Here is an 11,101-nt window from a genome sequence, read left to right as displayed (position 1 = left end):
TTTATTTATTTATTTATTTATTTATTTAGTATACAATATTCTGTCTGTGTGTATGTCTACCACCAAAAAAAATCTTCAAACTTGTGACTATGTTGCTTTCTATGGCAGAAGAAATTTTCTAGATATAACTGAGTATTTGGGCTTGTGATAGAGATTGTTCTGTTATCTGAGTGAAAGGCCAACCCCAGCTCATCAGTTGAAGATGGAGGCATCAGGATGGACAAGAGAGCATGAATATTTGACGTGGTTGTGGCTCTGGAGACTGAGGGTAGGCTACAAGGGATGTGGGCAGCCTCTAGAAACTGCAGAAGGTGCAACAACACTCTTCTTTTGAGCCAGGAAAGCAATGCAGTCAGCTGTGCCTTGACTGAGGGCAGGTAAGTGTGATGGTTTGAATAGAATGGCCCCCAGAGACTCATGTGTTTGAATGCTTGGTCCATAGGGAGTGGCACTATTAGGAGGTGTGGCTTTGTTGCAGGAAGTGTGTCACTGTGGGTCAGGCTTTGAGGTCTCATATGTGCAAGATGTAGAACTCGCAGCTCCTTCTCAGGCATCATGTCTGCCTGCATGCCACCACGTCCCATCATGACAATAATGGACTAGACCTCTGAACTATAAGCCACACCCAATTAACTGTTTTCCTTGATAAGAGTTGCCATGGTCATGGTGCCTCCTCCCAGCAATAGAAACCCCTAGGCAGGGAGACTGATGTTAAGCATCTGGAACATCAAGCTGAAACAGTATGTCTTCCCCTCATTTTACAGCACTGGTTATACAGTGGCGGTAAGAAGCGAATGCAGAGAAACCGCCGTCCTTTCAATGTGAAGTCATTCTATGTGGAAGCCGCACATTTTCTTATATTTCATACATTATGTCCCTTGGTGACACCTATAAGCGTCCTCCTCGAGGTCATGCTCAGTTCTTGTGTTGTGAACGAGCATCACTCTTTGAAGCACTTTCTTCCTTGTTTGGACTGTGGCTTTACAACTCTGAGAAATGCCACCAAACTCTCTAATATGATGTTTAAGGATGACAGCGGTTTAGACTCTTGCTGTTTTCTAGCCTTATCCTTGGTTATAGCCTACACTATGTCTACCGGACTGGCCTATTAAAGTTACTCATGACAATTTCGCCCATCACTAGAGTTTATCTGATCGAAAGTGCAGATGGAAAAGTGCAGGATGACACAGTGAATCTCAGCCACTCTAGCGAAGAGCGCTTTGTTAGAGAGAGCATCACAGGGTGGTCCTCCTCCTCCATCTCAATTAACAGTTACAGAGACAGTTTGAGTTATTCAAATTTAACTGATTCCGTGCATGATTACTACTTACATCTGTCAACTCCCCTATGGGCTTGATGAGATCTATTTTTCTATTTTCCCCTCATTTCCTGACTGCAGGTATCTTTCTGGGGCTAGCCAAGTACTCACTGGAAAGGAAGCTCTGCATATGGCTTCTTCATAGAGTCAGTAGGCTGAACGGTTTTTATAAGACCAGCTTTCTAAGCCTTTATTTTTTTCTCCATCTTCCCACAGTGCGTCATTATCTACCAGACCCTCAATAAATATTTATTGAACAAATGAATGAATATTGGCAACAAATCCTGACATGTTGCCAAGTATATTATTGTTATTGATAAGCTAAAGTGGGCTTTGGGGGGAAGTTGCTCTGGAGATTAGGCAGTGTAAACATTCTTTCCTATGTAATGTTGCTTTGTTTTGCCATTGAACATTTAATAAGATCCAAATACCATATAAATTTGGTAAGTGGTACAGCTAAATGTTAGAGACAATGCTAATGGAGATTTAGGAACTGAATCTACATGGGCTGGAGAGATGGCTCAGCCATTTAAAGGCTAGGCTCAAAACTGAAAATATAAGAAACTAAACCTACGATGCTGAAGCTATCATTATCCACCAAAGACATCTACACAGTAGCGAGGGCACTAGGATATGACTTCCTAGGTGAAAGTATGAACGGCTAGTATTGATATTTGAAATACTGGGACGAATCTAGGCATAGGCAATGTAAGTTATCAAAAGAATATTAAATAATTTATTTGAATTGGTTTCGATCTGCAACATCCAGTCTGTTAGGTATCATAGGTACTTATTAGGAATTGTAATCTAGAAAATTACAATTAATACTGAAAAACCTTTCCCCTGCAAGAGACAAACATCAAGAAGTACCGACTGCTGGGTGTGGTGGAGCATACCTCTAGCCTTAGCACGCAGGAGGCAGAGGCAGGCAGACCTCTGTGAGTTTGAGGTTAGCCTGGTCTATACAGTTAGACCCTATCTCAAAAACCAAGAGACTAGAAAGGAAACAGAAGCAGCGACCACAGGGTAGAAGAGACTTACTGTTGCATCGAGAGACCCTAATAAACTTAGGGTTCTTCATCATTTCAACTCCTATGTTGGACCTTGAAAAAAACAAAATGACAAATTAGCCTGCTGTCTGTTGTTGCACACAGACAACACGGATCACCTGCTTGTTAGGGAAGCAAGCGTCCTTTTTGAACTTCTGATAATATGACTGAAACTATTATTTCAGAGGTCCCTGAGGTATTATTAATGAATTAGGATTTGGGAAGACTTTCTACCCTGCTGAGAGTTCCTGGTGAGCACTGGAGTTATTTGCCACACGCAGTCAGTGTATGTCCAGAAGCTTTAGATTTTTAAAATAACCACAAAATCCGCATTTTTAAAGATTTGCTTCCGCATCAGCTACTCAAGCTCATATAATCTTGTCCTTCAATCACAACGAGCCTCCTTGTGTCAGCTTAAGACCACCTAAATTTTTCAATACGACGGACACAGCATCTTCTCCCTGCAGATGCTCACGTGCTATCATTGAAAGTCAATCGCTCTCCCGTCATTTACTGAGGAGTCTGGACTCCTTATGGTACCACACAGACCTCTTACCGCAGCCCCTGCTTCTATTTTTAGTCATGTTTTCTGCTAGTTCACTTTGAATTTATTTTTTAACCCAAAAAGACTTGTTTTATGACGGGTGAAAGTCATCTGAAGGAAGGTAGGCCATCTTTTCGACCTCTCTGCATCCTTAGTTCCTATCTCAACAATTGGTAGAAAGTAGAGTCCAGTATGGTGCTTGAATTAGTTGCCTGCTGCAGACACGGGGTAGTTAGTGGGTAGCAAAAGATGAATGATTGCATAATCAGAAATAAAGCAAAGGAATAGAAACCCAGCTGGGTTCTCACTCACTCAGAAGGGGTGTGGGGGACTGCACACCAAGAGCTCGTTTGGATGCTTAGGCAAGATTCTACAGTGTGTAATTTTTCCATATTTGGTGTTTACTCTTACTTCCACCAATCATTTGTGTTTGAAAGCTTAAGGAGAAAAGATTCTAAACTTGACTTTGAAAACTAGGAAAGGAGTAGCTGAGAAACAAGCATTTTACTTTATTGCAAAGCAAAGGAAAAGGAAATGTGCTCATGCACGTGTGTGTGTGTGTGTGTATGTGCGTGTGTGTGTGTGTGTGTGTGTGTGTGTGTGTGTGTGCCTGCTGCAAAGTAGGCTGCAGTAGGGGAGAAGAACTGTGTGGGGAGGCTGTAGATTTTGCCTAAATGGAAACAGAAAAGGATTCCAGCTGAAAGGGTGTCTCAGGGCTTGGTGCCACTGTTCTGAGGGGTGAGGCAACAGTCACCTTCGCAAATCTTCAAGGAGAAACCATGATGGTTTATTTTCGGCAATGAGGCATGTTCACCCTCCATGGAGAGCAAGGAGGTCAGGAAGTTAAGTGTCTGTTTGTGAACAAAGGGAGACTACGTTGGCCGAATAAATGAAAAAGTTTGTTATGGTATGCAAAGGAGGAAAAGTGGGAGGGAGGGAAGGAGGGAAGGAGGGAGGGAGGGAGGGAAGAAGAGAAGGAGAGAGAGAGGCTGAGAAAGGCAAGAGAGTCCCACCCACTAGCTGTCACACTAGGGGAGGTGAGATGAGTTATCTACAGAGCAGTCTGAACTGGCAAGGTAACACAAGACACGGAGAGAAATGGATGAACAAAAGATTTAAAGAAGGAAACTGTACGAGATGAGATGAAGGAGGTGGAGGATCATGATGCTATCAAGGCATCATTTAGGGGGAGGTGGGATCACTATGAGCCACAGCAGAACAGTTTCATACGGAAGATATTTTGTTAAACCCAGCTCTGTAGAAAATAACACGATCGAACAGGTCATCGCTGGCTGTCGCGGAGAATAAACTTCATTTGGTTCCCTTTTATTGGGCAGCCCCTTTTACTGAGCATAGCAATAGGAAGGGAAACTGTGGCATGAATAGGGGGCCCAGTAAAGACAACATAGGTCTTACCAGAATCCTGAGTGATGGAAGCATCTTAGGTCTTGCTCAGTATTGAGGTGGGCAGGATAGCTCTGTCTGGGGAACCTCTCATTGTACTGAGAATATACTCACTTCTGGAAAAGATCTTTCTCTTTGTCAGTAAGAAAAGAAACACCTTGCTGATTGGTGCACACATGGGTCAGGGCCTCACAGGGCATGTGTTGAGGCTTCAGACAGTAGAAGACTTCTTCACCGCCACTGTACAGGTATTTGCAGAGTTCAGTGCTTGAGTTTAGGGTCAGGCCACATTTAACTAAGACCTGGGAGGTGCCATTAACAAATTTACCCTTGAAGGCAATTCTATCATAGCCTTGGTTCCGGGCCCTCCAGAGGGCTGACACCCCTTCACTGGGATGGATGAGCAGGATAGACAGGGCCACCTGGCCCTCCCAGAACAGAGTGAAGCTGACCAGGTAGGTGCCATTGTTGAAGTCTGTCACCTTTCCAGAAGCTCCTGCCTTCAGGGCTGGGGAGGATATCCTGGCCCTCAGGAAGTCCCCTCCATACTCCTTCCTGTGTCCCAGGTAGTCCCTAGCTTCCAGCAGCACATCCAGCTTGTCCCCCTTGCAGTATGTGTCTCGAGGGTTGAGGATGGTGGCTGTGCTGTGTGTGGCACTGGTGGTGGTGTTGAGGTGGGTGAAGGGTCTGGGAGGGATCTGCTGATCTAGCTTCTCCAGGATCGCCCTGATTCTCAGCTCTTTCTCTGTCGGTGACTTGACCATTGCCGTCATTTTAGGGCTCTCCTCTCTCAGCTTCATCTCTGTTGGTAACCTTGACTGATTCACTGGCGTTTCGGGACACGAGGACTTCATGGAGGTGTTCCAGGAATAGAAGGAGAAGCTTGCATTCAGAACGGCCTGAAGCTGAAACGACAAGACGTGTAATGCTCTGTGAAAACCGACCTGCTCCCGGCCATTTTCCCTCACAAGGAGTTTTACAGGAATGTTAATTTGGAAATAAGAGCTCAGGGAGGAAGAGGCTGACAGAGACGAGTTCGCTCTTCCCTAGCCTATGCACCTTGCAGTCAGTCACTACTCTTTGCTGCTCCTCCACTGGACAGATGGCTGGACGCTTCTCCACTGGCTCAGTTATTGCTAACGTACATAATGAAGAAAACTGTCCAGTTGGTTTTATGATACATTTTATTCTATAACTCGATTAGTACAATATAGGGAAGGTGAAGACTTTTCCTACCCATGAACATGGCTTTTAAATTTTTTAAATTCTTTCCAAAATGCTTTATATATATATATATATGTATGTACACATATAAAATGTTTATATATAATGTTTATATAAATGTGTATAAACATGGATCCAGAAGGGAAAAATATATCAATACAATTTATGTTTTAATGAATTAAAAACAAAATCCTCATTGTGCTTTAACTTATCTGATTGGAATTGCAGTTGTCAATGTTTTTTATTTTTGCAACAAGGATTTTGTTATACAGTTTAGGCTGTCCTCAGACTCACAATCCTCCTGTTTCTGTCTCCTGAGTGATGGGATTACATGTACCTGTTATTTCAATGCAGGAATGCTACAAGAAAACCACGACAAAACATGGCTGAATTCCTAAATAAACTTTCAGTGGTAAGCCTTTCCTACTTAACACTTAATATCGAAAAACTATAAGGCATTAAAATACTAAAATAGCTATCACATAAATAAAGGTAGTAGCAGGCTGGGTTTCGAAAACCAAACATACACCCTCAGATTTAGTGACAAGTCATTATTTAGTGATATGGGCAGTTGGTGGCCTTAGCAAGAGCCATTTCGGGTGCCTGAAGGAGGGACAAGACAGGTTAAACGGCACTAAGGATGAACAAAAAATGAAGAAGTAGTGACAGCCAGTGTCGTCACCCTCTGACACCCCGTGAATAGATCTGAGGAGAAGGGAGCTGAGTGGGTACGGGAGACTTAGTGAAAGGATCTGAGGAGAGAGCTCACATAGGGTAGCAGCTTCTGGTCAAAGTGGGAGATTGCGTTCCTACCTTTGTGGGATTTTGAGAAATTTCAAAAATTATCCAGATAATTATTAAAACTGACATGAATGTTAGCAGCATTTTCTGACACAGTACGTTTGAGAACATGGTCAGTACCCTAGGAAAGAGCACAAGAGAAGACATCGAGGTGAGGAGGGAGTCCGTCTACACTTACTGTTTCCCTGTGACTTGTGTTTTTGAGACTTGACCATCTGCCACCAACTGCCTTCGTTTTCCTTCTGTCTTGATGAACAACTCCTTTGTCTACCCTACTGATTGTTTCTTACTCAGACTTTTGTTTGAAGGTTCTCCTTCTCCGCACTCCTGGAATGGAAGCCAGAGGCTCACTGTATGCACTCTCCCTGTTTGTGTTCTACAGAAACACCCCACTTTCCCTCACCATAGTCTCAATGAGAAGCAGAAGAATTAATCAGCCAGCAGGTTCTTTGCAGCAGGCAGGGTGGGGGGAGAGGTGAAACAGAAGCTAACTGATGGGACCCTAAGTTTATGCTTATGTTACAAAAGTAATCTACAAGATACCTGTAAACAAAGTTGATCTGTCGTGATGCTTGTTTTGCTGAGTACCAAGTATGAATCTTGAAGTGGGAATTCTTTTGGGGGAAGGAGTTTGAATCACTCTGTAAAAAAGACAAATTCAGCAAGGTTACGTATTGCTTGAAGAAAGGGAAAGAGAGGAGGCAGGAGGCGGTGTTGAGGGGGTAAAGCATGAATGCAGAGGGGACTAACTGATAGTAACAGCTACCCGCTTCTTCTGATCACGCCCATTTCTTGGAGAACGGAAATACTCATCAGATGCAGCGTGCATATTGCCCCCTCTCTGTTTCTTATTAATATTTTTTGGGCTGTCTGACAAGGTTTTGGATGGGTGACTTAACCTGATAGGTTCTAAAAAGATTCCGTTTGCATCTTTTTTTTTTTTTAAATAATTATTTATTTATTATGTATACAATACTCTGTGTGTATGCCTGAAGGCCAGAAGAGGGCGCCAGACCTCATTACAGATGGTTGTGAGCCACCATGTGGTTGCTGGGAATTGAACTCAGGACCTTTGGAAGTGCAGGCAATGCTCTTAACCACTGAGCCATCTCTCCAGCCCCTCCGTTTGCATCTTATTGGTACAGAGCAAAACCAGGTAATACTCATGCAGAAATCCAAAGATAATTGACTTGGAAGAAATGATTATATTCTAAAGAGACACTTTAGCTATCAGACTAGGAAAACAACAGACCTTAAGAAACTGGAAATTCTTATGCCATGAGAAGAAAAGCCTGGGACAGTAGGAGCAGAGGACTCTTCTCTCTAAAATAGACACAGTCTTACAGTGACAACAATGACGTGTCAACGGTGGGCAAGGCCACACCTTGACCTGACTGTAGTATGCAGGTCCATAACACCCTAACTTTAGCATCCTTCAGGACCTTGATGATAGATATCTGTGCGGTCACTGGATGTCTCTGCCCCTCTTTTTAATATCTCTGCATCTCCCTCTGATGCTTATTGCTATTCTTTTGACTGTTTGCATTGACGTCTCAAGGATGGGTGGCTGAACTTGGATTCTTGGGGTACAGACTGTGACTTCAGTAACAGAGTCTAGAGAAAAAAGTCACGTTAGAGCTAGCTAACTGTTTTAAGCAAGATGTGATAGTTAGTTGCAGCTCATCCTAAATCACTGTCTAGTGACCCAGCTGTGACTCGCCAATTATGGAAACACGGTGCTTGAAGAAACTTCTAGAAGGATTGAATTCTGTGTCTGGATGTTGTGGAGAGGAAATGAATGAATTCGGAAGGAAAGAGAACACAGCTGATTTAATCTGTGTCATTCATTGTACTTGATATTAAACTACTTCCTGAGAACCAGAACCTGCCAATTAATAAAGCCTTGGAGTCAGGTCTGCCTCCGCATTGTAAGCCTTGTACCCATTGTGTCACTGGCAAGCATAATGTTTGTGGAATGAGTCAAAAAAAAAAAAAAAAGCAACTTCCAAAAACTTCTAAAAAGCAACTTCCAAAAATTTTTACCTATTTAAAATTGTGCTTTCTAAGAAAGTGTGTCTAGTAAGGGAACATGTCGGTCAAAGGCCTCTCTACCCTAAGACTTACCCAGTGTTTCTAACTTTTAGGTGAGTTTTTTGGTTTTTTTTTTTTTTTTTTTTTTCAAGACAGGGTTTCTCTTTGTAATAGCCCTGGCTGTCCTGGAACTCACTTTTAGACCAGGATGGCCTCAAACTCAGAGATTCGCCTGCCTCTGCCTTCCAAGTGCTGGGATTAAAGGCGTGTGCCATCATGGTTGGATGGATTTCATAATCCTTGAGTTACCAGTATCTGTTCTGACCTGTGCTCTTCTACCTAGAAGTAGTATACACAGACAGAAAAAAAAATCATTGCAATTTTACAACTTCTAGATTTCCAACCAGTGTTTCATTAAATTTCTGCTTATTTTGCTTATTTGTGAATGGAAAAATAAATATCAAATATTTATCCCATATGTGTCCAGAAGATGAAGACTGTCAACAAGGCCAATGAAGTAACTGTTTATGAACGTTAGATGCCAGAGGTAGAAAGGGGAATATGCCTTCTTCTCCCGTGTGTCCTCACCATTGTCCATAGCCTCTTGCTTTCATCCCACTTGGATGGACACCTTCCAGAACCTACCATGCTCTACGATAAATCTGGAAAACTTTGTTCAACCTTGAGCTTAAATACTGGGTTTTCTTCCCTCTGAGCTCCCTTTCGTCTCACAAGCATACTTTGCCAGTGTATGCTGCAGGATGCCCCTTTGTGACGTTCCTCAATGATGTCAATGGACATTCTAGAGCCCAGTCCTCACATAAAAGAAGTGACTGCAGACCACAGTTCTTCTTTAGAGGCTTAGAGCTGGGTGATCTCAGATATTCCTAAGAGATACCTCACTAGCTCCTACACCTCAGCTTGAGCTCTGCCTATCCAAATGTCCCCAGGCTGTCTCCATTGGAAAAGCGCAAGAGCAGAGGTGTGCTTAACCTGCGGTATGCTAGCCAACATTGCTTCTAGGCTGAGACCCTTCCACGGTGGATACATTTACAACCCAGAACTGAACAGATCTGAGTTTACCCTGCTCATAGGAATTGCCAAGGTCAGCCTGTCCGGTTAGCCAATTCTCTGCTGTCACTGCCTGCCAATTCCTCTCCCTGTCCTTGTGAATGATGTCACCTATCAGATACACTGTCTTTCTTCCTGACTTTCTCCTAGAGTCTGGTCCTCCTCAGTCACTATAGCATCCATGTGCAGACTGTCCCTCCTATCACCAGTGACGCAAACTTAGGTCTGGCATGTGGCATCCCAGTCACACTAAAATTCCTGGTCTCTAGCGTGTTTGTGCACAGCCAAAATATTCGTTCTCTGAAGTGACCATAACTAGGGCAACATGACTTGTCTCTTCCAGCCTTTCTTTGTGTTAACCTATGGCACACCGGCTTCAGCAGCAGCCTTGTTTTGATTGTACAATATGATGGGAGTATCTTGGAGCATAAAGGTCCTTAGTTTTATTTGTTCCGAAACAGGGCCCTCTTTGGTTGTCTAATGGAGCCTAGGGACCTCTTTTGTAAATGACATTTTCAAACATATAAAGTAAAATATAGAGAATTAATAGCCAAACTCAACTATAGCAAAGTACAGCAATTAACACTTTAAACAACCGAGCTTCTTATTTGGTCACACATCAGTTTCCCATCAGCAAGCAGGTATTATGCTCATAATAACATCAAAGCATTTACAAGCATGGGTGGTATTTCAAGTCTTTTTTTTATTTTATTTTTTTAATCTGTATGCACTCGGGGGTTTTGTCTGCATGTATGTCAGTGTACCACATGTGTATGAGACTCGTCCAACACCAAGTCTCTATAATTGTTCAACTAGCCAGTTCCCCCATCCCGATCAAACAATACCCACGACCCTGGAAACAAAAAGGAAAATTGCAATCCATATTCCCTGCCTTGGAGAGACGGGCAAGCTGGTGCCCAGCCAGTCACCCTGGAATACACATCTCCTGCCTGTGAAGAAACTTGGGACCTTTGATTCTTATGAGTCTGATTCTTCCAGAGAAACAGGTGTACACTGTCTTGGACATGAAAGATGCATTCTTCAGCCTCCCATTGGCATAGGTGAGTCAACCCATCTTTGCTTTGAAATGAACAGACCCAGAGGGAGGTTTCAGCAGGCAACATTCCAGGCCCAGGTTGCCCCAGTGATTTAAGAATTCTCCAATCATGTGTGATGAGATACCAAATGTTGACTTCTTGCTCTTCCGACAGAAGTTTCCTGGGACCACACTCTTACTTTATGGAGATGACCTTCTCCTAATCCTCGAAACTAAAATAACTTATAAGAAGGCCAATGAGGGACTATTGCAAGAATTTCCTGGCGGATATTGGCTAAGATAGCCCAGTGTGGTACACCAGAGGCTACCAGCTGAGGGGAAGTGAAAGGAACCTGTGTCACTGTAGGACTGCTGCTATCCTTCAGGTTCCAACTCCGAAGACCAAGAGACAGGTTCAAGAGTTCCTAGGTGTGGCAAGGTATTGCTGGCTCTGGGTACCAGAGTTTGTAGAAACAACAAGGCCTGTCTGTATACACAGCACACAGTGTATATGGGTGTGGTGTGTGGGTACTGAGGCCCTCATCTAGACTGAGACTAAACAAAGGTTATTTGAGGCTTTAAAAGCAGTTGTGCTTCCTACCACTTCCAGATGTCTCAGAGCT

The 11,101-nt window shown here is 43.2% G+C and overlaps 1 protein-coding gene across 12 annotated transcripts in view; it reads right to left on the bottom strand.

Annotated features, from left to right (window-relative positions):
- Nxpe1 (neurexophilin and PC-esterase domain family member 1) overlaps window positions 1–11,101 on the bottom strand; it is a 40,426-nt gene that overhangs the window by 6,597 nt on the left and 22,728 nt on the right. For 9 of the 12 annotated variants that reach the window (XM_050156339.1, XM_050156340.1, XM_050156342.1 and 6 more), the window contains 4 exons: window positions 6,884–6,981; window positions 6,353–6,461; window positions 4,430–5,220; window positions 2,360–2,421 (listed from right to left, as the gene is read on the bottom strand). In XM_050156339.1, the coding sequence (XP_050012296.1) occupies window positions 2,360–2,421; window positions 4,430–5,220; window positions 6,353–6,461; window positions 6,884–6,981 (1,060 nt within the window). Of the gene's footprint in view, window positions 1–2,359; window positions 2,422–4,429; window positions 5,221–6,352; window positions 6,462–6,518; window positions 6,676–6,883; window positions 6,982–11,101 lie in introns of those variants that run through there. The other 3 variants (XM_050156348.1, XM_050156349.1, XM_050156350.1) reach the window with 2 other exon arrangements.

The sequence above is a fragment of the Alexandromys fortis genome, unplaced genomic scaffold (genome assembly GCF_014885135.2).
Source record: "Alexandromys fortis isolate MF-2015 unplaced genomic scaffold, M_Fortis_MF-2015_v1.1 scaffold_89, whole genome shotgun sequence".
Lineage (NCBI taxonomy): Eukaryota > Metazoa > Chordata > Mammalia > Rodentia > Cricetidae > Alexandromys > Alexandromys fortis.
The sequence above is the reverse complement of the archived record's forward strand: the minus strand, read 5'-3'. Positions and strand labels throughout refer to the sequence as shown.